This window comes from Coccinella septempunctata, chromosome 2 (assembly GCF_907165205.1).
Source record: "Coccinella septempunctata chromosome 2, icCocSept1.1, whole genome shotgun sequence".
NCBI lineage: Eukaryota > Metazoa > Arthropoda > Insecta > Coleoptera > Coccinellidae > Coccinella > Coccinella septempunctata.
In genome coordinates this window covers 35,066,423-35,092,488 of record NC_058190.1, presented here as the reverse complement: position 1 = coordinate 35,092,488, position 26,066 = coordinate 35,066,423, and the positions used below count along the sequence as shown (strand labels likewise).

At 35.3% G+C, this 26,066-nt stretch overlaps 3 protein-coding genes across 4 annotated transcripts; 2 read left to right on the top strand and 1 right to left on the bottom strand.

Annotated features, from left to right (window-relative positions):
* Positions 1 to 1,161: 1,161 nt before the first annotated feature.
* Positions 1,162 to 4,856, top strand: LOC123307141. The gene is made up of 2 exons (XM_044889359.1): positions 1,162 to 1,716; positions 4,316 to 4,856. Exons 1-2 carry the CDS (start codon positions 1,354 to 1,356, stop codon positions 4,652 to 4,654), a joined length of 702 nt encoding a protein of 233 aa, XP_044745294.1. The 5' UTR covers positions 1,162 to 1,353; the 3' UTR covers positions 4,655 to 4,856.
* A 13,673-nt stretch (positions 4,857 to 18,529) lies between these two features.
* LOC123307360 lies at positions 18,530 to 24,103 on the bottom strand. 2 transcript variants are annotated; one of them, XM_044889642.1, is made up of 5 exons: positions 23,875 to 24,103; positions 23,553 to 23,814; positions 22,481 to 22,639; positions 20,250 to 20,443; positions 18,530 to 20,197 (listed from the first exon to the last, which is right to left on the bottom strand). In XM_044889642.1, exons 1-5 carry the CDS (start codon positions 23,974 to 23,976, stop codon positions 18,716 to 18,718), a joined length of 2,199 nt encoding a protein of 732 aa, XP_044745577.1. In that variant the 5' UTR covers positions 23,977 to 24,103; the 3' UTR covers positions 18,530 to 18,715. The 2 variants fall into 2 exon arrangements, with proteins under 2 accessions (XP_044745577.1, XP_044745578.1); XM_044889643.1 differs by having other exon boundaries at positions 20,286 to 20,443.
* A 478-nt stretch (positions 24,104 to 24,581) lies between these two features.
* Positions 24,582 to 25,725, top strand: LOC123307276 (dysbindin protein homolog). Its single transcript, XM_044889516.1, has 3 exons — positions 24,582 to 25,127; positions 25,343 to 25,504; positions 25,556 to 25,725. Exons 1-3 carry the CDS (start codon positions 24,683 to 24,685, stop codon positions 25,657 to 25,659), a joined length of 711 nt encoding a protein of 236 aa, XP_044745451.1. The 5' UTR covers positions 24,582 to 24,682; the 3' UTR covers positions 25,660 to 25,725.
* Positions 25,726 to 26,066: the final 341 nt, after the last annotated feature.

The following is a 26,066-nucleotide window of genomic DNA, read 5'->3' as shown; positions in this document are numbered from 1 at the left end:
AAAATTGCTGCAAAATGGATCCCCAAATGTTTGAATGTTGGCCAAAAGCGTGCAAGGGTAGAAGCATCGCGTTCGATCTGTGCTCGATTTGAAAACGATATAGACTTCAAACCGAATTGTTACTATGGATGAGACTAGGGTACATTTCTACGATCCAGAAACAAAGCAACAATCGATGCAATGGCGACACTCTGGTTTTCCAAGACCTAAGAAGTTTCGTGTCGAAAAATCTACTGGAAAAGTTCTTGCTTCAGTTTTTTAGGATTGACATGGAGTAATCATGATTGATTTTTTGGATAAGGGTAGAACAATAACCGGAGATCACTATTCGACATTACTGACCGCTCTACGGGAAAAAATTAAAGAGAGAAGGCGCGGAAAGCTATCCAAAGGTGTTTCGTTTTCGCAGGTCAGTCCCCTGCACACAAATCTCATGTTGCCATGCAAAAAATTGGTGATTTAGAGTTTGAATTACTAGAACACCCCCTTATTCATCAGATTTTGCTCCATCCGACTTTCATCTCTCTCCTGAACTGAAAAAAAGTTTAAAAGGTACTAAATTTTCTTCCAACGAAGAGGTAATAAAAGCTGTGCAGGTCTGGTTTGCAGAGCAAGAAGAAACATTTTTTTGAAAGGTGTAGAGATGCTGCAGGTTCGCTGTAATAAATGTATCCAATTAAGGCATTGAGAGGTGAATATGTTGAGTTAAGAAATATTGTGGCATTGAAATTTTGTTTGGTTTTATAGTAGGCAAAAATTTTTTCAATATATCCTAGTATTTATATTCTTTTGAAATATATCCTCGTATAAGCAATTTTCTAATATCGTATATTACCGATTTTTCATTATAAATCTAAATAAAAGAAGATTTAATTCACGTAATGTTGAAGGAATTGCAAAGGCAAAACTGTTTGTCAATAAGTAATCGGAATTTTTATCTGGTAGGTATAGTTTGGAAGATAGTAGTGGTGAGCATCGAATTTGTCACCATCCTGTATATCAAAATGTACGTAAGAGGCCGATGCCACCGATATGTTTACTTATTAGAAATATGGGAACTATACGGTGACAAGCTCATCACTTGCATTATAAAGTGAGGAAAAAAATTTTTGAACGCTCCCTTTATTCTGTCATGAGATCGATACATTGAAATTTCCGACGCTCTCCTAGTCCTTTCAATCGAAGCGTTATGTCAATCGATTGAGTTTATCGTGATAATTATCTAGGAACCCGTATCGCTCTTGAGCCAATCACTGGCGACGATTGATTGACGTAAGTGATTGAACTCGGGCGCTTGACCGAGTGGAAAGTTTTTGATCAATCTCTCTCCCAGTCACGAGCTCGGCGGCGATCATGGAGGGTTTCTTCAACACTGAAACACGTTTGGAACGCGAGTTTACTAGCCGGTTGATAGATTTATATAGGGATTCCCCTGAGCTGTGGAAAGTGAAAAGTAAAGATTACTTTAATAGAAACAAGAGAAATGCTGCCATCGAGAAAATCGTGGAGGTTCTGAAGGAGCTCAAACCGGACTTCACTGTTGAGAATTTCAAACAGAAAATTAATACGCTGAGAACTAATTTCAACAGGCAACACAAGGTGATGGAGGAGAAAAGGGCTTCAACGGACGACATCCCTGAACCTTCTCTCTGGTATTACTACTCCCTTTATTTCATAAGGGATCAGAATGAAACAGCGTCGACAGAAGCTTCGGAGGTGAGATTTTTTTTTTTACAGATTTACTGAAAAGTAACGCACAAAATTCATGAATACTCCAGTCAGATTAAGGTTTCACCTTGGAATGAGAGATAGAGTGAACTGAAAACTAATATACACCTCCATTTTGGCGTTTCAAAAGTTGTATCAAAAGCAGGTAGTTTAGACATTTGCAACCCATCTCAAAAAAGAATCGGCCACCGAATGAATTTCCTTGAAACCATCCTGAAATTTATACTTTGAGCAACTATTCGACTGGGCTTAGTGAGCTATAATTTCTTCTCATATCTTGAACTTCCAACAGCATTCCATCTGGGGAGCACCACCATGGCCGAAGAGGTTTTAATGTACACCAAATTTTTGTAGGGAGGTAAAATCCGGGGACTTTTTTTGAAGGATCAATAATTAAACCCTTATCAAATAGTTGGAGAAACCAAGAGGGAAATTCGAGATATACTACCAAAAATTAGACCTGTATATAGGGGGAATTGTCTAGTAGCAGAGCCTGCTGTTTTATAAATCTAAGAAAAAAACGATCATTGTACATACTCTAGCGTGTCAGACTAAGGCCCAGTTTCACAATGGGCCTGTTCCGATATTGCTGTTAGTACTGGCCCGCAATCGAATAACAATAGAACTCGAACGACTGGGCCAATAGGCATCGTTTCTGAAATACTGACAGTACTATTCAGGAATATCGGAACAGACGGTTAATATGGTTAACCCAAAGTTATGTAGTGACCAGTGGTTAAATCAAAAATTCTGTTTCACAAAGTGTGGTTTATCGTTTGACCTAAAGTAAACTTGTGGTTGACTTAACCCCGAAAATTTCATGAGTTAACTATGAGTTGCCTGGACATAGAAGTTTCGTGGCGTATGCTTTTCTGCATAGATAACATATTTTGAGTTCTGTCAGAGACAAGTCAGCATTTCTTCGGGAATACTGGTTAGGAAGCGTTTCACATTTATTGGGTGTTTATTAGTTATTATTTACGATTAGTAGTGATGAGGAAACAGTGAGGCCCAGAAGATTTGGAGCTAGGAGGAATTATTTTGAGTAATATGTCGACCTGGATTTCTTCTGTAGATTCAGAAACACAGTGGAAAGGAAGGCAGTTGGAAGCGAAGAATCTCAGCTCCTTCAATGAGAATATTAAAAGTATAGATGCAATGATGATGATTAAGTGCACAGTTTTTTACATAACATATCTTGTAATGAAAATGAAGGACGACCTCCTTCATGAGGAGAAGAAGAAGCAATGAATTCATATCAAAATGTTGCTGTGCCCCCTATAGGGGATCAAGAATTATTGTCAAATAATAAAACTAGAAGAACTAGACTGAATCTTATGAATAGTACATACTCTAGCGTGTCAGAATGAGATATATGTGGTTAATTACATGTTGAAAAGTATATATTCTCTTAATATGACAATTAAAGCGTGACGAAAATGTGTGGGAGGGCGCCAAACTTGCAGAAAAAAACGTCAAGTGTACATTCTCTAGCGTGGCGGCTTTTTTTCTCAATTTGAAGCTAATGATTCAAGAATAACGGAAAGAATATAAACTGACAGTTTCAGCAAGCCGAAACAATCAAAATTGGCCATAAATGTCTCAAAAATCATTTTTTTTTAATTATCTTCTCCCCTGGGCTTCAAATTGTTTTCGCATTCATCGCAACTTTGTAGAGCATAATATTTTCTACAGAATAAGAACTAATTCAGATGCTTACCACCCGCCGATACGAATACCAACAAATGTTACGATCTGAATGAGCTAGCCAATATGCCATCGTCAGGGCCACCAAATAGAGTACGCTCCATCGAAGAAAAGCAGATGCTGCAACATAGCTTCTTCTCCGGAGTAACGTTTGGATTTGACGGACTCTTTTTCAATACTGGCACGTGCTACTGAGTACGCATCTGTATATAATTCTTATTATTATTCATTGCCTTCCTCTTAAGGCGTTATCACTTTCATTTTCTACAAATTTTGTTCGAAGAAATTTTTTCTACGTTTGAACGTTTTTGAGATACATATATGGCGATGAATGTACAGGAAGGGCAAAATTCGTGATACCTGAACCACAACTTTCATCATGTCGTCTTTTTTCGAGAATCTAATAATGCCATAAACTACATTCCTTTTTCTTCTTTTGTTTTTGAGTTATATGCCGAAATTTAAATTTGGGCGATTTCAACTTTGGTCATTATTTCCGTTTCTGTTTGTGCTGGGATGTTGAAATGAAAACATTATACAGACACTTTTTTGATAGCAATCCGTACTAGGCGTACTAGGATGTTTTCCTACAGGTTTATTTGCTGAGGTATAACATAAAGTTGTGTTTTTTCTTATGAAAACAGTAGTTTTAAAATGACTTAGAAAGAAACGTCATTTTTTTACCGTTGCAGAAATATATCATACATCCCCCTCAGTCTTTCTAAGTCATTTCAAACTACTGTTGTCATAAGAAAAAACACATCTTTAGGTTATAGCTCAGCAAATATACCTGTTGAAAAATAAACTACTGTTGTTTCATTATGTCTGAATTTTTTAACTTCTGTCGGCAGTCCCCAATTTTTCATATTTCTTGTTACAGCCAATACTATCCGATGACTCGCAGTCACTTCCTGCCCAAACTGCATTGCCTTCTCCCATTCGAACTTCAAAATCTACTTCGAGAAAAAGGAAACATCAGCCTGATTCCACTGAGCACCTAGCAGGACCGTCTTCCGAATATTTTATACGACCCGAGGAGGAAGAGGATATACTAGCCAAAGGCTGGGCTATCAAATTGAAAAGACTGCTTCCAGACCAAAAACTTTTCGCTGAAAAAATCATAAATGACACTCTATTTGAAGCAGAGATGGGCACCTTGACAAGGGAGGGGGTGCATTTTGTGACTTGCCCGCGTTGGTCGCCTTCACCACCTTCATAGTCACATTAATCAGAAACTAACAAGTTGTCGTAGAGGGACCCTTTTATCAGCAAAAATTTAAAAAAAATCAGCATTTGCCTCGATCTCAAATCGTTGACCAGCATTTCTTGTTACATTAATATCATTAATGATCATATCGTTGTTTTTTTTTTAATTTTTTACCATAGATAAGTTATGTGAAGAATTGAATGTGAAAATAAATACCAACTACCCAAATATAATATGTGTCTTCTTCAAGTAAGTTTCCATTATATGGTTATGAAAGAAATTACTCAAAACATCTGATACATCTACAGTGTAAGTCTTTGACTTGTATGTACATATTATTTCAACAGTAGATTCTTGAAAACATTGTAAAGTGTAATGTAGTAAAGGAAAACTTCACCATTTTTCCGATACAGCCTATATAAAAAGGCAAGCAAAATATAATACATATATCTATAACAATATACATCTTTACATCTGATGTGGATCTTTTAAACAGAGTTTCATTCAGGCAAAGTATCAAATTTTTTAGATTTTTGAGGTATTGCTTTATTTCAAAATATCAAATTACTTGAAAACGGTACATTATGCGACAAAATATGAAGAATACTTACTTTCATTTCCAAAAAGGTCGAATATTAGAGCGCTCAACTTATGTAGTTCACATCAATTAAAAACTATAGGTATACCGAAAAAGTGTTTCTTGGAGGTTAGGAGGTTAGGTCTCGTTGCCTACTAGATGGCGCTCGATTAATAATGCTCAGAAACTTCTACTAGTATTTAATTAATGTCCGTCAATTCTAAGCCAAAGATTATAGAATAAAAAAATAGGAAACGCCCTCATGCCCCTTATATCTCTAGTACTAAAAACCGACTACATTTTGGCCTGTGAAAACCCATTTGACAATAAGATAGCGCTTAAAACGTAGGAACTGTCAATACAGAAACACTGTTATTAAAAACAGGTTACTGCTTTATAATTGAGGGGCGCGAAATTCGAATTTCGAATTTCAATATCGACCTTGTTGAGACCAGAAAACAAACATCCTGAGCGACAAACTAAAAGTATGGTTTTATTTTGTGATCAGGATGTTAGTTTTCATTCGAAGATTGTTTGGAATCAATTGATATCAATGAAATGAGCTGTCGGTTTTATTATTGTTGTCGGCTATATTTTCATTTGGACAACGAATAGCACTATGACTAGGACACAAGAGTATATGGTCATCTGCTATACGTCAAAGGTGTTATTTCTGTTCAAGTGTTCAATACGTTTTTTTACATAATAAATTTCGTTGAATATTTACAATTTATATCAGGAATTAATATGAACCATCATAGCATACACATTCTTACTAACATATTATTTACAGAATTTTCAGTACTACAATTGAAAAAAAACCTTACAGAGGTACGCAAGACCTATTTGTTAGCCCGTCAGGATAGTTTCTTTATCCTTTTTTTCTGATTTCTTCATGATATGGTCTTTTTATGACACAATATACAAATTGATAAATGAAACATACACAGCAGGTTTCATAAAACTTTGACTTTCCAAACAACAATTTGACAGTCACTCGATCCCCAAACCGAAATCAATAAAATCTTAGCATTCCTGAATATATTGAAAGAGTAGCAATCGAGGTAGCAATTGAGAATCTTTGAATTGACGTATTGAGGTCATAATATTTCCTTTCATGCAAGGGATGCTTCCTGCATACAATAATTCACGTGGATGAACAGTTCTCAATCGACTTGCAGTAAAATGTTCACTGCACATGGTGTAGTCAGTAGTATTTGCAGGCCTTACGCCCTGAAAATTTTATTCACTTCGGAGCAGTGAAAATAAAAATCAATGAAAGACCAACAGTCACATGTTACCAGGTTAGATTCTTACATTTCCATTTTCCGTAGTAAAGTGAAAAACTTAATTTCGGAAAATCCATTTGATTTTAAACACAGTTCTTCACTCGGCAATAATTTTCGAACGATATTTTGAGGTTTTCACCAAGAAATTAGACAAAAAAATTCAATAATCGGCAATTATAGAACTAGAACGTGCTAGATAATCAAAAGGTGATACGAGACTCTAAACATTCAAAACCTCTTTGATCAAAATGGCCATCTTTCAAAATTTCATATATTTCTGCAAATAGCCCTGGAATTAATATTTTAACCAGTCTTAAAGGTTTAAGGTCTTAGAAAACACAGTTGAAACACACTTTAGTATTACACTCGTACAGTGACCCTACAGTACAGTCACTGTATTTAAGCTTCGTTTCCCATCTTTCTACTCTATAATCTTTGTTCTAAGCGTTTTTCATCGGAGTGGGAGTACTGGGAGTTGTGCTGCTCTGACGAGTTCAAATGAGACCGAAACCATGGTTAAAATCTAGCATTTCGATCTTATCAATGGAAACGTGAGAAAATTTCCCATTTTTCATCTCGAAATATACAGGGAGTTCCACGGGTAACTCGACCAACAAAAACTGCAAATAGAGGATATCGAGCTTAATTCAAAAGAAGAAAAGAACAAAGAACATCATTTGGTTTCTATAAAAAGGACAATGAGAAACTATACACGGGGTATTTATCTAGAGTTTGAATTAAAATATGGTCTCGTTCAGTCCGGTTCTGATTTTTTGAAATGTTTTTAATTTTGTTGATTTGAGGAGGACAACATCAACACAAAACCAAATTTTAGTTGAATCTTGAATCTTTGAGTATTTTACACTCAATCGATAAATAATTCCAGAAGATTTAGTCGTAAAACAAGAATTTGAGAAATGTCTATGAGCTTTCAGTTAATACTCAATGATATAAGATACCTTAAATACCCAAATGGGATTAATTTGAAGCTCAATGCCCTCTTTTCTCAGTTTTCCTTTGTCAGTTTACTCGTGAAACACCCTATGTGTGTATAATAAACCAGATTACTTCGCTAAATCGATATTTTTAATATAAAATTATTCGATGGTATTGGCCGGCATAATGATCGAATGAATTTCATTTATAATGCAGATTTCAATCTGGGATAAGCTTATTATAAAATGGAAATTATTATACCGACGTATGACGTATGTGTGAAACTCGCAGTTTTCTATCCATTTCCAGAATGCTCTTGAAGTCTAGTGTGGAAAAAGTATTATCCCATTTAAAGGTTTTCTCGTTTTCATAAGAATATTTCAACTTAAGAACCCTCGCCCAATACCTCCATTTATTGGAAGATAGTGAGCAAGAATGAGACGGTATTCAAAAATTGGGCGTTAATGAAGGAAGACCTTTTTTATATCCAACCGACCCTGAGATTCCACGTACATAAAGTGTGGCCATAACTTCTTCATCGGGTAAAAAGCTCTTGAAAACCGAATGCTCAAAATACTCGAGAAACTCTCTGTCCATAATACTCCATAACAAGTTCTTGTAAAAAAAAGAGGAAAAGAGAGGGGAAACAAAGAGCCATAGGGTCCAAGTCCCAGCTGCACCGTACCGTGATAAAGCTCAGGCCCCTGGCTGACGCAGCAGTGGGGGAGTTTCCGGTCTAAATGGAGAGAGAGAGAGAGGAGACGTCTCTCGACAAATGTGCTCCAAAGTGTTGCTTCGCTCAGCCCCAAGCCATCGACCGGTGTACTTTTCAGCAGCCTTGAAATTCCAAGCCCAGGCGTTTCTCCCCACATCAGTTTTATTTATCTTGCACTTTAGCTCTGAGGCTCCTTCCCAACTTTAAGTGACCATGTACTTACTTTGCTGCTTGTAATGGTGAGCTCGTTTGACCTTTCCCGCTTCGAAGAACTCGTTTCCTACGCTGATTTATAATGCGAAATCATCATTTCTTCTTTCCGATAGTTATCTAGCAGCATAGCGAATTATCGCAATAACGCTACGGGGTCAAAGCTGAAAATGGAAATTCAGACACAATCTAGACTACAATGACAGGTTCTCTATGTCATAGAATCATTGTAAAACAAATTTTCTGTGTAGCATTTCCTGTACATTGTAAAATGTCCTACAGGATGTGTAAAATTATTATTATTAGGATTATCTACAAATTAGTTCAGTCCGTTTTATATGGTAGAAAATGAATTTCAGAACAAAATGAACGAACGGATCATTCAAACTATTCTTCATCGCTGGCTGCTACTTTTTTCCACTTCCCTTTTCAGGCAATTTTCGAATTATATTTCGAAAAGCTGCCTCGTCCTTTAAAGCGATCCAAGTGGGTACCCAATTTTCGATTTCTGGGTAAGAAGTGACCTCCAAATCTTACTGCATACGTCGGAACAAAAAATAACCAGAAGGAACAATGTATGGAGAATACATCGGGTGTGTTGAATAATTTTAACGACCTTTGCGATATGAGATCTTTCAACGTCTCACTATTCACCCAAGTGCCTTGGTTTTGATGGATATCCATGGATTTCAAAGGTACGGAAAGTGCTTGTTGATATCACACGATCCTGCAAGTTGCATTTGATATCTATCAAAAAATCTTTTAGTTGATCATATAAACTGTGTGTTTGAACAGCTGTTCGCATTCAGTTATTCCATCCAAGAAAGGCTAAAAGTAGCATAGTTTCAAAACAAGCATAATATACATTTTCCCCCTCAGATGTGGAAAAAAAAGAGGGGATGAGAAAAAAGTTAAAGGCAAATGCAGTGCCTAACATATTAATATCGACCAAAGATGTGTCCAAACGTGAAGGTGCAATGCTTCGAGGATGAGTCTTATGAAGTCAATTGCCTCTCTTCACTAGAAGACTCAGCTCGCTAGTACACATGTCTGTTCATTTCCCTTGCCTTTTGTTGGAACCTCGAGCATCACCATAGACTGTGCTTCATAAAATTCTTCCTTATACTTATCAGATCACAAAATATTTCCAATGATATCTCTACCGTGAAATCAGGCGATGAAACAATTTCTCCAGCGAATGTAATTTTCAGAAAAAGATTAGCAAATGGAAACACAATAAAGGTAGGATCATGTGTTAGAACATGCTTTTTTTATCCGTGAATTGTCTATCAACTCAGATTTTATTACTCAACTTCTGTTGGAAAATAATGAACATTTCATTTTCTGAAACTAATTCGATGAAATGTTTGGCAGTTTTCATAAACTGTCCGTGAGTGTCATTCATTTGATATCCTTCTCGCGCTGATGAGGTCAGAGAAGTCCGAAACTGTTTATGTTTATTCATTGTGAAAAGCTTATAATAAAATAAAAGCAGGTGTTAGATTCCGTAGAATCTAACGTAGAATCTCATAGTGATATGTTATCGATTAATTCAAATCAGCCGAAAATTCTCTAGACAATTTAGGTACTCGTGAATTCTCTGCAGTTACATACATACTTTCGGTAGAATTCATTGTTCAGTTACATACAAAATAATTTCTGCCGATTTCTTGCCAAAATTCTGTAGAGATTCTCCAGAGAATGTTCGGCTGTTACAAACGGGCTTTACACAAAATCGTATAAGGACAAAAAAAATCGAAAACTATTTTTATTTTAACAATAATATATAATATTCCAAACAACACTTATCTATAGTCTTGGAATTAGTAATATTAAGTAACCAATATTACAGATTAGGCTTTTTGGAATTTGTTTTTATACTTGTAATTCTTCTATATAGGAAATAGGAAGTACTTTTTGTGCAGTTCAACTTGCACTCCTTTTCTCAAAAATTATATTCACCCGAGAAGTTGTATCGCCACTTGATTTTTCAGTAGATTTTTAAAGGAGATGTTTTGAAATGTGCCTATGGAAGACACAGTCTATGTAATCTTCAAGGTACCAACAGAAGGAGAGGCACATGAGTAAGCAGATGTACTAGGAGCTGAGTCAATGGCTTTTTTGGGATACTTCCAAAGAAGGTCCTATACTTTTCAATACATGTGCCTTAACCTGCATTAAAAACTTTTTTCCATCCTCCCTGATTTTTCCAAAAGTTCATGTAAAAAGTGGACATGAAATATTAAACAAATATACATACAGGTTCATTTTATTCCCATATTAATATATTATTATGTTTGTTTTTACACTCAATTTGCTCCTTTTCATCCTTTCTTGGATGAATAAATCAATGTGATCAATGGTCCAAATACACAGTTACATATTTATGAAGAACTGAAAGATTGTTGGCAAATTACCAGTTTAGATTATTCTTCAGAAATGTGAGGAAGCACAATTTAGCTATTTACAGAATATTTCAAATTAGATCAACTCCCACAATGTAAACATCGTCCATTTGTCCGCCATTAACAGTCGAAACGAAGCCTATTATCGCCACTGTGGTAACGTCTCCACCACTCTCTCTACCACTATATAAAAAAAAGATTAATAACATTCAAAGCCATTTTCGGACCGAACTAATTTGTACTCCCAAGTAGGGTACAAACAGAGACAAGATCTTTCTATTGTAAAACCATTGTATAAGAACAACTTGTTTTCATCTAATGGTAGGTAATACTCCCCTTGCATTGGTTTTTAAGGGAATCATTCCAGAAAGTTGTTCTCAAAAGAACAAAGTACCTTACCTTATCGCGTGCTGAAAGATGTGAAAAGCAGTAAAATGACTTTCGATATATTATGTAATAGTCATATACATAGAGGGAATTTGAAGTTCAATTCTAGCGGAAAGTTCTATTGGTATAATTCAATTTGTTGCCTTCGCTTGCAACTGTTGCAAAGTAAGGAACGTGATTATTATAGTAAAGGAGTCCACGATGATAAATATGGATCTACTTAGCGTCGTGGGATTAGTGAATTGTGAAGATTAGATGGAAGAAATAAGAAAAAGGTTGTATAATGCATACCTCCTATCTATGTGGATTTGAGTCTGAAGTTGACTACACCATTTCCAGTTGTAATTGAGAACTAACCAATTGAAATTCAGAAAACACCACTTGTATTTCAGATTAGTCTTTCAGAAAACATCAAATGTAAGTCAGATTGTTCAATTCAATTTCAGAAATGGTCAATTGTGATTCATTGATATGAATGAACTACTGATGTCAGTTCATTTCAGTAATCGTCAATTGTATTTAAGGAAATATCAAGTGTAATACAGAAAGAAATCAATTGAATTAAGTATGCGTTAACAGAAACTATATACTATACAGAATTTTCTGGAGATTGAAATTTACCTATTCGAAAAATAGGAGCACATCCAGTCCATCTGCAACACTCTTTATAAGTGAAAAGAAATTTTTTAACAATCCATTTTGTATCATAAAGCTTTTGTATGAATTATTTTTTACTACTTATCAGAAAAAAATTAAAGAGAGGTGAGAGGCACTTATCATCCTGTATATACTGAGCTATCGAATAAGTCCTGTAGACAAGTAACAGGCACGTAACTTTGGTTGAATAATATTCGTACTTTCTGAATTACAAATGATTAATCTGATTTACAATTGATGGTTTCTGAAATTAAATTGACTAATCTGAATTACATTTGATGTTTTCTAAAATAAACGTGGCTAAACTGAATTTCAAATGACGATTTCTGAAAAAAAATCTACTAATCTGAAATAAAATTGACGGTTTCTGAAATAAACTTGACTAACCTGAATTTAAATTTCTGAATTACCACTGGAAATGGTGTAATAAGAATTTTCTGCAGAAACTAGATTGTACCCTTGATTGAGTATTAACTGAATACTCAAAGATTGTAATTAATGTGGTGCTGAGGCAACTGTACACTTCGTGTGGCAGCCTCAACTTGTTTTTTGCCGTAAATATTGTTGCTCTATTTCCTGCATCCTAGCAGTATAAAATTGTTCTTTCAGACTTAAGAGTCCATAAAGACCATAAAGAGTGTCGTCATATATAAAGGGAAATAAAAAGGAATCTTTTATGTGTACTGATATATTAAATTAAGGTAAAATGTCTACATGCATTTAAGCTTCCTGAAACGAAATAGCAACTGTAAGCAAGGAAGCTTCAGAGCGACAACAAGGTAGAGAAATGAACAAAATAAATCTGATGAAGTCTGCAGGCTCAAAAGTCAGAGATCATAATGTCCTTCAGCGTCTTTGGAGAATTTTGCGAAAATACTCTATAACTGTGATTTCTTTGTTCCTCATCTACAACATTTCACTGTTTTCTGACCGTTTTGTTTCTGACATGCACGTACTAAATTTCTTTATGTTTTTCATATTCTACTGATGGTCAAGATGGATTAGGGAAATCCCTCAATGTAGATTCTAATTGTTCTATTCACAACTTGATTACATTCGCCATGAATAATAATGAGACTCAAGTAATCTTCATTCTTGAAATACTTCAAAACATTAGTGAGCAGTTAATAAAAATGGAACTGAATTAATTCTTCAGATTTAAAAGCGTTGCTTAGCCTAAAAACGTGTTATTTATTGAATATCTCGTAAATGGCGAAAATGGCATGTTTGACCATGCATCTTTCTGAAAATCCCGAATAAAGAATAAGCTCAAGTAACTGTGGAAAGCTTCGTGATATGAGTGAAGTTATATTATTGAAGTCACCTCGAAATTCGATGGATAATCCAAAAATTTGATTATTCACTATTTGTAAAAGTGAATTGATAGCATAAGCTGGATAATTATATGGGCTGTTTCCTTAATCTCTTTTGCACTAATAATTATATAGCAAGTACTCATTCTCTATCTTCAAGAATTTCATGTTCTCAGAAGTTGATAACCACTTCCGGCATAACCGGAAGTGATAAAAACACTGAAAATATGGAGGATCAACTTGATCAACGTCAAATACTTAATACAAATGCAGCATTGAGAAGAAATTGTTTAAGATCAGCAGCAACTTTTCAATGAACATCATGCATTGGTTAGATTATATTCAAGACTGTTTTGGCAGGCATGCCAATAGATACGATCACAGAGTTATGATCAGAGCAGATAAACGAACTAACGCCAATTCAATGCCCCAAGATAAAGTTGCAGCTGTGATTCTTCATAAAAGTTGCACCGAGTCCCATGAAGTTTCCAGATTTATTACTTGAATAGTTGCTCTTTCAGAATATGTGGATACCACATTTAGAACAACGATCATTTTTCTGGGAGATACGCTTGAAAATTCGGATTTATTAAGAGAGGAGTTGTTCTCTGGGAACTTGAGAGAAATATTTTTCCGAATATCAAAAACTGTTTTCATTTTCCCCTTCTAATAAGAATAAATTTCAAAGTAGTTTTCTTTCAAACATATATCTAGCTTATATTACAATTATAAAGTATCTATTTTATAACAACAAACACCTTATAGAATTTCAAATATAAAATTATGCCCCTGAATATTTATTTCATTGTAATTAAAATTATTGTTTGTATCTTGGTACATATATTAGTTTCACCTTTATCATCCTTTTCTTCGGAAAAAATTGCAAAGCTAGATTGATAAAACATTCCATATTCCATATACAGAGTTAAAAAAGTAACGCAACAACCCCATAACTCTCACCTCCTAATGTATTTCAACCAGAATGAGGTTCGCATCTCATAACCAAAAGAATTAAGAATCTTTATGAGTTCAATCAATCGAATATACATCATTGAATGTTCATTTCAGTTTTTATTTGATCCAATACATCAGTTTTCTAAAGCGTTACTCAAGGATGGGTCTTTAACAATTATTTAGTTTTAAGTCATTCAATCAGCAAGAATAAATTATAAAGTGATGGTGATGAATGAGAAATGGTTTAATAACACAAAAACTAAGCGACTCTCATTGTTTGTTCGAAATGAAGGCCTTCCAATATAAAAGAGCTGAGAAATGTATTCAGATGAAAGGTCTTCATTTCGAACAGATAATGAGAGCCGCTTAGTTTTTCTTTTATTTTACCTCTTTCTTATCCATCACTTCATAGTTTATTCTTGCTAATAAATATTGTTGAAGACCCATCCTTTAGTTACGCTTCAGAAAACTGATGTAGGTAGCTATTCGATCAAATGAAAACTGAAATTAACATACAATAATGTATATTCAATTGATTAAATTCATAACGATTCAAAATTCACTTCGTTATGAAATTAATATAGTGTTAAATATCGACACGAGAGATACGGTCCTGCAAATCGAATGATATTTGATTCCAAATTCCGGATTAATCGGTGTTCCGTTCAGAAGTGGTTTTAATTTCCATCCAAATTTGAAAAACCCTCTGTAAATCGGAATTTAGAACTCCTAGATACTACATAAAGGGGTTCTTCGTGATCCTCTAGCTAGGTGTTCTCTGTTCTCTTATCTCCACATCAAAATGTTTCCCATCTTATCCGGGACAGGGGACAACTTCTTAGATCAATTCAAAACCGTATCACTTCAACTCTTACTGTTACTCAAAATTTCTTGGTATTTACATCGATTCCAATCTAAGATGGGTTGCACATGTCGATTCCGTTTGTAAGAAACTAAATAGTTCTTACTATGCAATAAGCAGGGTCAAAAACTCACTTCCTATAAGCGCTATTGTCAACATATATTATAGTCTTGTTTACAGCCATCTTTCCTATAATATTATGCTCTGGGGAAACTCCACTGATGTTGATAGGGTATTCTTAACTCAGAAAAGAATCTTGCGAATGATGTTCAATATCCATCCCAGAACCTCTTGTCGTCCGACATTTGTAGAGAGTGGGATTCTAACAGTGGCGTGTGTATACATCTTTAAGTGCCTGGTGTATTTTAAGGAGAATGAGAGGGACTTCATAAAACTTTCCAGCTTTCACAGCTATAGTACTAGAAATGGGGAACTATTCCACATTCCAAAACATAAAACAACTAGATTTGAATATTCACCAAAATATCAGTGTATCAAATTATTTAATCATTTACCAAAATGTGTTAAGTCTCTCGAACTCAAGGAATTTAAAAGGAAGGTTAAGGCTAAACTGATTAAGGAATGTTTTTATAGTGTTGCTGATTATTATCGGCAACCATTTGTATTTCAAGTCGAGTAATTTTTCTGTTTTCTTTTTGTTTTTTGACCTGTCCTATACATGTTTGTTTATATGTCTCAGAGGATCAATAAATATATTATTATTATTATAACCTCAACCCCCACATTTTGAATAGGGAAGATAGGCAGATAGGGAAGGGCAAGTGATACCTCATTTGAAAAGCCTTTTTATTCTGAGTTCTTCAAATATATTTTTTTTTATTCAATACATTTGTTTTCGAAATATTTGCATTTAAATTTCAAACAACGTTGGTTTTCCTTTCAAGCCTGCTGTGTGAATCAATCGAATTTCCACTCAATTCTTCTGCAATTTCGATTTTAAATCTGTCGTACGGTTCCACACTGGTTATTTTTGAAAAATGAACGAATTATCTGAATTCTTTCTGTGAATTTTCACTCTAATTGTTGATAAAAGGAAAAAACAGTATCATTTTGATGTCTGGTGTATGGCAGTTAACGATTATCGACGAAATAATGAGAATTTAATTAATTCACACATAATGTTTAACGAAATGACCAATTCTGTACAAAATTTAAATTTGAATATCGCAGAAACGAATGAACTGAAAAAAAAAATGCTGAACTTAGAATAGAAAGGCCTTTCAAAATGAGGTATCAATTACCCTGTCCTACCTATTCCCTATTTGAGCTGTAACACTTAGGGTTGAAGCAATACGGTTCTGAATTCGATCTTGGAAGTTGTCCCCTGGAATAAAAAAATCGACTGTCGGTTCGTTTATAATTCGGTTGTGCCGATCAACAAAGCCGCTGTTTAGTTTTCAATGGCCCACTATGTAGGTGTTCATAGCGCCCTACGCCTTCCGGTTTCCAATCTCCATCCCTTCCTATCTTCCCAGTCCCCCGGATGTAGAGTGAGTTCTGGCATTGCGGCCATCTTCACGGACAAAAATAACATGAGGTTGCTCGTTGCTCTACTAAATGGCCATCCAGGGCGAAACTAACATCAGGTAATAAGTCACAATCAGGCAATACCAGTAAAAATCATAAAATAGCCGACAAAGGGTAAAAATCAGGTGCAATCGGTTAAAATTTATAGAAAGGGTCACAACTTGGTAAAAATGTCTACAACCCAAAGCACAAAAGGCTCGATCTTTGGTAAAAAATTCTAGAATACAAGTTCTGAAAACCTCGATGATGTTGAGATTGTGCTGAATCTTTGATTACTGATCCGATAGACCATATATTATCCGAATATTAGGTATTTTATTCTGATTTATGAATTTGAGACCCATTTATAGCACGAGAGCAATCAAACAATTAAACATTTATTTACCTATTTCGTGTAAAACATTTCATGTCCATTCATATACAGGGATTATATGAAGGTGAGGCTTTTTTTTTCAACAGAAGGTAGAACTGGTTTTGACCAGTTGAAGCGTTTCACCAAAAATCACCTATACAAAACTTTTGAAATCACAAAGTTGAAAAAAAAATTGAAAATGATTACTGAAATACGAGGATATATTGAAAAAGTCTTAGCCTACTATAAAATCAAACAAAATTTCAATGTCAAAATATTTTATTACTCAACATATTCTCCTCTTAATTGGATACATTTATTACACCGAACCTACAACGTCTTCCACAAAAAATGTTTCTTCTCGCTCTGCAAACCGGCTTTTATTACCTCCTCGTTGGGAGAAAATTTACGACCTTTAAAACGTTTTTCAATTGAGGAAAGAGATGATAGTCGGATGGAGCCGAATCTGGTGAATAAGGGGAGTGTTTTAGTAATTCAAACCCTAATTTCATAAATCACGAATTTTTTGCATGGCAACATGAGATTTGTGTGCAGGGGCGTTGTCCTGCAAAAACAAACCAACTTTGGATAGCTTTCCGCGTCTTTTCTCTTTAATTTTTTCCCATAGAGTGGTCAGTAATGTCGAATAGTAATCTCCGGTTATTGTTCTACACTTATCCAAGAAATCAATCATGATTACTCCATGGCAATCCCAAAAAACTGAAGCAAGAACTTTTCTAGCAGATTTTTGGACACGAAACTTCTTAGGTCTTGGAGAAGCAGAGTGTCGCCATTCCATCGATTGTTGTTTTGTTTCTGGATCGTAGAAATGTATTCAAGTTTCATCCATAGTAACAATTCGGATTAAGAAGTCTACATCGTTTTCAAATTGAGCACAGATCGAACGCGATGCTTTTACACTTGCACGCTTTTGGTCAACATTAAAACATTTGGAGATCCATTTTGCAGCAATTTTTCTCATGTCCAAATTGACGTGAACTATATGATGAACGCGTTCATATGAAATATTCAGTGCACCACTGCACCAGATATCCGTTTTAGTCCAATTCGACGGTCTGATAAAATCACGTCATAAACTGCATCGATATTTTCGGGGACAGACACAGAAACTGGCCTTCCCGATCAGTCATAATCTTCAATGGAAAATTTACCTCTTTTGAAGCTTGCAGTCTAATTTTTCACGGTCGCATACGAAGGACATTGATCACCATCTTCTTTCTTTTAATTTTTGCGTAACTCTGGTTTACTTTTTTGACCTCAAACTTCACACTGACACTTCTAATGAGTTATTGTTCGTTGCTATGGTAACGCAATATGTTTTTTATGCATGTAACTGGTCTAGGCTAACTAGATATCAATAGATCCTCGTATCTTCTTGATCCTAGGACCTCCTAGATTAATTTCGTCAGTTCCGTTCAGTTCTGTTAGGTTCATAGATAAACACAGCCAGGTTGTGCTAGGATTAACACTTTATGGACGAGTTCAGAATCGTTTGCCAACTTTGTAAATATTCGATATTAAATTTTTCAAATTATATTTGCGTGGACTGACTCATATTGTGCCTGGACTGAACAACTGGGCCTTCGACTATTTATTACCCAGATACATACCCAAAGACATTTATTTTATTGAGGTTTCATTTGCAAAATAAAACAAGGAAATGAAAGTCGAGAAAGTAATGGTTTTTATTCTTTTTTACCTTTGTTTTGTTTTTGTAAAAATTTTATTGGCGTTAAGGACTTATAGTAGAGGGTATTCAATTTAGAAAAAAATCAAACTTAACAAAACCTAACTACCCGATTGAACTGAACAAAATTTGGACGAAAAACGATTATACTAGGGGAATATTACACATTTACATCAATCGAACATGGGAAAAAGCTACTCAGCCCCCCGAATAGTAAGTCATGAGTCGGGGGGCCCCTCAAGTTTTCCGACAGTTCGTCGTACTGTTCGGCCGCCTGCCGTTCCAGCTCTTGGTACACGTTATCGTTGGAGTTGCAGTATTGTTCGAGCGCCTGTATCTCCAGTTCTTCCGATACTGTTGATGTTACGGGAACGTCCTCTTCGAAGAGTAGGTTAACCGTTTTACTCACCACCTCTTCGAAGTCGCTCTTCACCTTCAGCTGCGAAGCCAACGCCAGCTTGTTCAGTTGTTGGACCATCGTTGGAGGTGCATCGATACACGAAGAAGTCGAGTTGGCGCATAAACTGCGTGGTATGACTTCGCTGTCGGTCGTCTCGGTGGACGCGGTGCTGTCTACCGGATTTTTCCTGGATTTACTCTTCAGGATGTTCATCTGAGGTTGCGTAGCTTTTTTAGGTTTAGTTTTCAATCGGTTATCCATGAAATATTGAGATGTCGACGGCACGGATTGCTGTTGATTCGGCCCCATCCATAAGCTGGAGGACTGAGGCACGAAATGGGGGTTCAAGAAGTTCCCCTGGGTCATGTTAGGCCTGGAATAGCTCTGGGGGACGATCCATCGTTGCATGACTCTGGTTTGCTGTAGAGGTTGGTAGTAGTAAGGCGTTTGAACTGGCTGCGATATGGGATAGATAGACGTGCGATTCTGCTGTAACATCAATACAGGCTGTGCGTACTGAAACTGGCTAGGGATAAAGGGGCTTTGACGTGGAAACGTCTGCATGTTTCTGTTCGTTATCACTTGGGACGTGTGCGAGAAAGTGTTCGTACAACCGCAACTATTCTGATACGTGTTCGAGTAATGGGAAGCGTTAAACTGATAGCTGTAATTATTCATGTAAGATGATTGCGCGATCAAAGGAAAACTGACGGCATTCGGACTCCTAAAGTCTTCGCTGTTTTGCTGCAATGTTTCCCTGACGACGTTAGTCGTCTTCGCAGGTGGCGTCGTCTCGACGCTCTTGGCCTTCGGAAGAATCTTCACGTTCGTCTGGATGGAGGTGTTTTTCTGAATTCTCATTTCGGTTTTGATCACTTGATTCTGTTCCTCTTGATTCTGCTGATGGCTTGGAGAACCGCCGAAATCGGTCACGGTCGAAACGACCGAAGACGCGCAGCACACTGAGAATTTCGGAAAGATCATGTTCAACGAACTCGGAGTGTCTAGCTTGGGTACGGCTTTCGGTGGACTGCTGGAATCTTTTTTCGCCAGTTCTGTTGACGTGAGTCCCTGCAGTACGGCCGAATATAACCTTTTGGGGCATACGGGTTCATCAGCTTTGATGTCTTCCACATAGGGTTCCTCGATCTTCGGTTCGATCGGTTCCGGGTCCAGCTCCTGGATAGTGACTTGGCTCTTGCTCATCCAGCCGTTCTGTTGCTTGAACGAGGTCGCCAGATCCTGCAATAAGAAAACGCTAGATTGATATGTTGTTGACGAATCCATCTGATACCTTCAAATGATCGAATTCGATGGCCGACTCTGATACCTCGTCTAAAAAAGGTCCCTGACCTCTCGGATCGTAAGGGCCGTTGTAAAATTGTAAACTGGGCAACTTGCTTAAAGTTAAATCTATGTCTCTGGCGAATGCTATACATCGTTGACGTAAATCGTCCTTTTGAGTATTCCAAATTATTTTTACTTTATCTAAAAGGTGAAGTAAATGACTAAAAGGGAAGCGTAAAGTGGGAGCCAAAGTATTGATACATTATGAATTACTGAGATTGTAATCGAATATATAACTGATTTGATTTTACATCCAAATTTCAAGATTAGTTAAATTTACTCGTGTGTATATAACTAATTTACGCTGAAAAAATTACTGTTTGAATCCTCTTATTGGATTTTTTATACAAATGATTCCCTCTCAATAGAGTTGATGAGATTATCTGGAAAACCATCTTATACCTAATACGAAGAAGCAGTATAAAATGAATGATTTATATGTAGTTATAATCCAGTATTCTCTACAAGGAAAGATGCAAGTTGATTAAGCCCAAAAATTGGACAGCTAATAAGCCACCCGAAAGATGAAAGGAAAGTTCGTGAAGCTAAAATGAAATTCAGTGGAATACAAAATTGATATTCGGGCGAATTTGAACGCACTCTGACATTACTGTAGCACAGAAACCAGAAACAGTAACAGGAAATCTCTCGTTCTTAGCTACGATATTGGACGATACGATGAGCAGAAAATATTTCTGTTGGTCGAATCCGGACGATTATTTTGAAATTCAGAATAATCAAAAGATGTTCGTATTGTCGGATATCGTATGCAGGGTGATTCACCGCGATGGCCTATTAGACGTTTATGGAGAAATAATTACTAATAACGGCGAACCACCCTGTATATGAATAGGTGGCCTTAATGCAGTGTTTAGCATGTATGTAGGTACCTTCTACATGTGTTTTATATCGAAAAGATGTAAGCATGTCAATGAAATTGGGATGTATCGTATTTTTCGATATAACTCAACATTTTCGAAAAAATTACTAGCTGACTTTTGTCTGAATTGTTAACTTTTTATATTGTACTGTATCTGTATAGTGGATAGTGGATTTAGGTACTACGTTCAAGGGTTCAAGCATGCAATAACATGCTTCTTAATTCCAAACCCTATTTGACGACACTCGTGAGGAAAACTTTTCAAGGATTAACACAGTAGTGAAATCAACCATCTAGGAGAGAAGGGTACAAACTCATTTTCAGGATAGACTGAATTTCCACAAAAAAAAATTAAAAACTATTCTTCTTCTTCTGCTTGACACCGAATAGTTTTTTCCTTGTCTGATATAATTCGACTTCCTATAGGTATAGAATTCTTTATGAATCACAATAACGATAAATCAACTTAAAAAAAAAATTGTATGTATTCATATATACAGAGTGAGTCTTTGACTCGAACAGTAGATTCTTGGGGTCAAACGAAAATCTTTTTTCCTTCGCCATTTTTTCCGATTTGGCTCAAACATGAAAAACCTCGTGAAAAACCTTAAAAAAATTTTCTTCATTTATTTGATTAATCTTTTTCAAACCCAAGATATCACCCATGTTTTCTAGTTTTCTCATTTTAACCATAAGGTACCATAAAAATAGCAAAAATTCGAAGAACCCAACTCATGAAACTAAAAACTAAGGCTATCTAATGAATATCTGAATGTTTCATAAAATAAAAGTATTCTTCAATTTCTCGTATAATGCGCCGTTTTCCAGTAATTTGATGTTCAAAAATTGAAAAGTATCTATGAAATTTAAAAAATTAGGTACTTTGACTGAATACAACTCTGTTTGAAAGATCCACAGGTGTGTTGTATCGCAGATTTAACTAATTATCCTGAAGGTAATTTTGTTTTTTCAGTGGTGGCAGAGCTCATTATGAAAACTTAAAATGACTATATATTTTTATAAGGGCCGAATCGGAAAAAATGGTATAGCAAAAAAGTGTTTTTTTTTACCTCAATAATTTACTGTTAAAATAGTTGTACGAGTCAAAGACTCACCCTGTATATGCGATATGTGTCAGTACGAATGACTGGTGAAAAAATATTTCCTCTCTAACAATCTCAAGTAACCCAAAATGTATCAGTAATATTTGGATATATAAAAAAACATTTGCAACAAACATAAATTAAACAGAATTATCCACGAATAACTTAGAAAGAAGTACTCAGAAATCTACCTGCCTGATATTACAGCCATTTTGAGTTTTTTTTCCTGAAAACCAACAGCGTTTAGCAGAGGTGACACTACGTGAATATCTTGTTCCTCCATTGGCTTATGGTGTCGCATGCCATGTTGGTTACAGTACTCGAAAGCGCCGCAGTCATTTCTTTTTTGATTTTCTGAAAAATCAGCATATGAATAAGTCAATTCCGAAAGTATCTAGAGTAGTAGTTCTTAACCAGGGGGGCTGAAAGAATCTCAGGAGAGGAGCGAAGGTACATTACAAAAAATTAATAAACGTATAAGAAGAATTAATTTCAATGTATGTACTTTACGAATAATCGTCCACAGGGGAAGCACACTCAGTGTTCAGAGGGAGTCACGAATGCTAAAAGATTGAGAACCGCTGATCTAGAGGAAAGCGATTAAATTTTGAAATATGTACATGAAAGATGATCGAGAATGAAGCTTAGGTTGAGAACCGATGATCTAGCTAAAGGAAAGCGATTCAATATTGAATTATGTAGATGAAAGACGACCGAGGAAGAAGCTTCTGAAAATGAATTGTTGTCAAAGGGATGTGATTTCTTCAGAAATTCTACCTTCTAATACGACCAACAACATAACACTTTTTCGTACAGCACGTTGAACTACAGATGATGGAGGAAATAGCCATTTTCTGTAAGCGGAATCTACTCAGAGATAATAGAAAAACTAAGTATGATTCGATTTATTATTATTGATGTATTTTCGACCCACGTCATACTTAGTAAATGCAGTTGCAGTACGATAAACTGTTTTGTGCAGACCGTTTATTTATTGTACATATATCAAAAAAAGTCTGAATATAATCCTTGATATCTTCCAAACAGTAGGTAATTTTGGCTCGTATCGTATATTCACATTTTAGTGAAAACGATCAGAAGAAGTCCATTCTTCATAGTTTAAGAAATTTGGCGAGAATATGATCTTCTAAAGTGACATTTCGACTGGAAAGCTGTCAAACATGTTTGGAAAATGCTCACAACTAATTCATTTTCGGAAAAGGGATATTTTCTGGAAAAGAAGAGTCATATCAAAACACACACTTACGACAACATATAAACCATATAAACAACGTATCAACATCTGGTAATAGCCAAGGTTCCTCCTGAGCATCTCTCGAGGTTTCTTTAGAGAGGAATTCGATCTGAGTTTTCTGTATGCATCTTGTGTAGCACAATTCTCTAGCTTCATTGTATTCGTAATCGTCATACGTTGCTAATTTACTGTGGGGTATTGAATCTTTAACTGTCCTAGGCCTTTCTTCTATAATTCTAATATTTTTGAGTTGTTGTTCTCTACTGAAAAGTTTCTGTCATATTGACAAGAGAAATTAGTCAGGTTCAACGGTTTTTTATTGAGAAATATTCACCTTGTTCGCTTCCTGAAATGTATTGGTCGAGTCTGTCCAAGTTGTATCTCCATTCAGAGCAACGTTTTCATATGCCGTTTTTAGGCGATCTTTGATGCTCATACCAAAACGTAAAATGATACATTTAGAAAAACAATTTACAGTTGGGCTTCCAAAGCAACTCTGTTGTTAGATCATAGAAATAAGTTTGAAATAATATTGTCAAATAATAGGTAATTGAAAAATGCGGAGCTCAATCAAAATTGTTTATTTCATCGACTTCATCAGCCGTAATAGTGAGTATTTGATATCTATCTCATTTCTTTTCATTTTAAATAGGTTGTTTTATATGAAGGTTGTCTATCTAATCATGGAACTACTCAGAATACTTAGTGTAAATCAACTTTATTCACACTGGGAATTTAAATTTTTGCCGCTCATTTCCTTTCTTGACATCTATGGGGAAATAACTGAACTAAAATCTATCACAAGCTGATACAAGAAGGATACTATATTGTTAACCTCCATTCCTAACAAAGACGAAATAAAAATAAATGATGTTTAATAACAGTTAATTAATTGTATGTCCAATTTATTCAAGAAATTCACGAAAATGAAAAGGCTTCAAGGCCCGCAAAAAAATTTATTGTCCAAAAATATGAAGGCTGCCATTATTTGTGAAAAAATTGAATCACTTGTTTGTGATTTCGATTAATGTCAAAATCATATCATATGATCGATTAAACAATAACAAAGTCTCATCTAATGGTGTTATCAGATTTGAAATCTTTATTTCATATTAACGTGCTAATATGAAAAATGAAATGAAATGTTATCAAACATAAAATCTAAATTTTTAAATGTAAGTAAAAACGTAATTTTCCCAACAAATGATCAAAATGAAGAAAATCCAGTCAATTTCGAAGCAGGCAGCGAGATATTAGATTATTTTCGAAATGAATGGTCGATATTACATAACGCTAGTGAGAACAATGCCAAAAAGGCCAATGAAGTGGCCAAAGAAATAGAAAGTGTATATACTAAAATCAAAAAGACAGAAAATGATATGGAATATATAGTTGAAACGTTAACCACCTCTAATTTAACCAATAATATCAATGGAGCTCATCAGAAGATCAATGATTTATTGGATTTATGTGAAAAAGTGGAGAAGGGTTTAATAGAATTCGAAAAGACCATTGATGAGATTGAATTTCAGAACATGAAAAAACGGCATACTTACCATTTAAAAAAATATGAAGAGAGGAAAGAAGGTAATTGATATTTTCATTGTCCAATGCTGTGTATCTATACCATTCACTGTTGGATTAAAATTAACAGTGTCTAAGGTGGCTTGAGGACACAGTAACGAAACCTACACACTGGTTCTCCTAACTCGTATAATCTCACACAATTTCTGAGGGGTACTTCTGTATCTAGGAGAATCAGGATAATACGATACAATATGACTTACAATGTGAAATTTCAGAAAATTTTAAATTATTGCAATCAAAATTAGAACAAGAGAGAAAGGAAGAACTTGAAAAGGCAGAAAGAGATAAGGCTAAAATAATGGAGGAAAGACAAAAAGTGTTCCAAGAAGCTTTCCAAAATGATCTTGAAATATTCAAGGCTTTAGGGCAAATTCCAAGTAGGTATTTTGAGTGTGCAATTTTCAGTTATTGACATGTATTTTTCACAGAATTAGAGTTGAACAAGCAACCTAGTGCCTTACTTGAAGAAATCGAAATAGATTATGACACAGAAGAATTAGACCAATTTTTTGAAGACAGCCATGTCAAATGATAATATATATACCTATATTTTTATATTTATAAGTTTTGAAAATATATAAATTTATTTCTGTTTGTATATGTTCATTCTCGTTCAATGACTTCATGCTATTATTGCATGAATCATTTAATAGAAAAAAGGTGCAAATTGTTGTTTTGTTATTTCCAAACACCTCTTGGAACAGTTGAGTACGTACATTCTATTTCTGTCTACATCGCAATGCCTTTATCCAAGAATTTTGTGTTGAAGTTGTGAGGTAAATGATGATCTACTCTGTAACATTTTGTCACATATATTACAGGCTTCACGATTTTCTGCCTTTGAGAATTGGTCAGTTGATAGTGAAAGCTGGGAAGATGTGATTGTATGAAGCGCAAGTTTTTATCAATCTATTATGATAGTTGATGGGAAAGAGACCG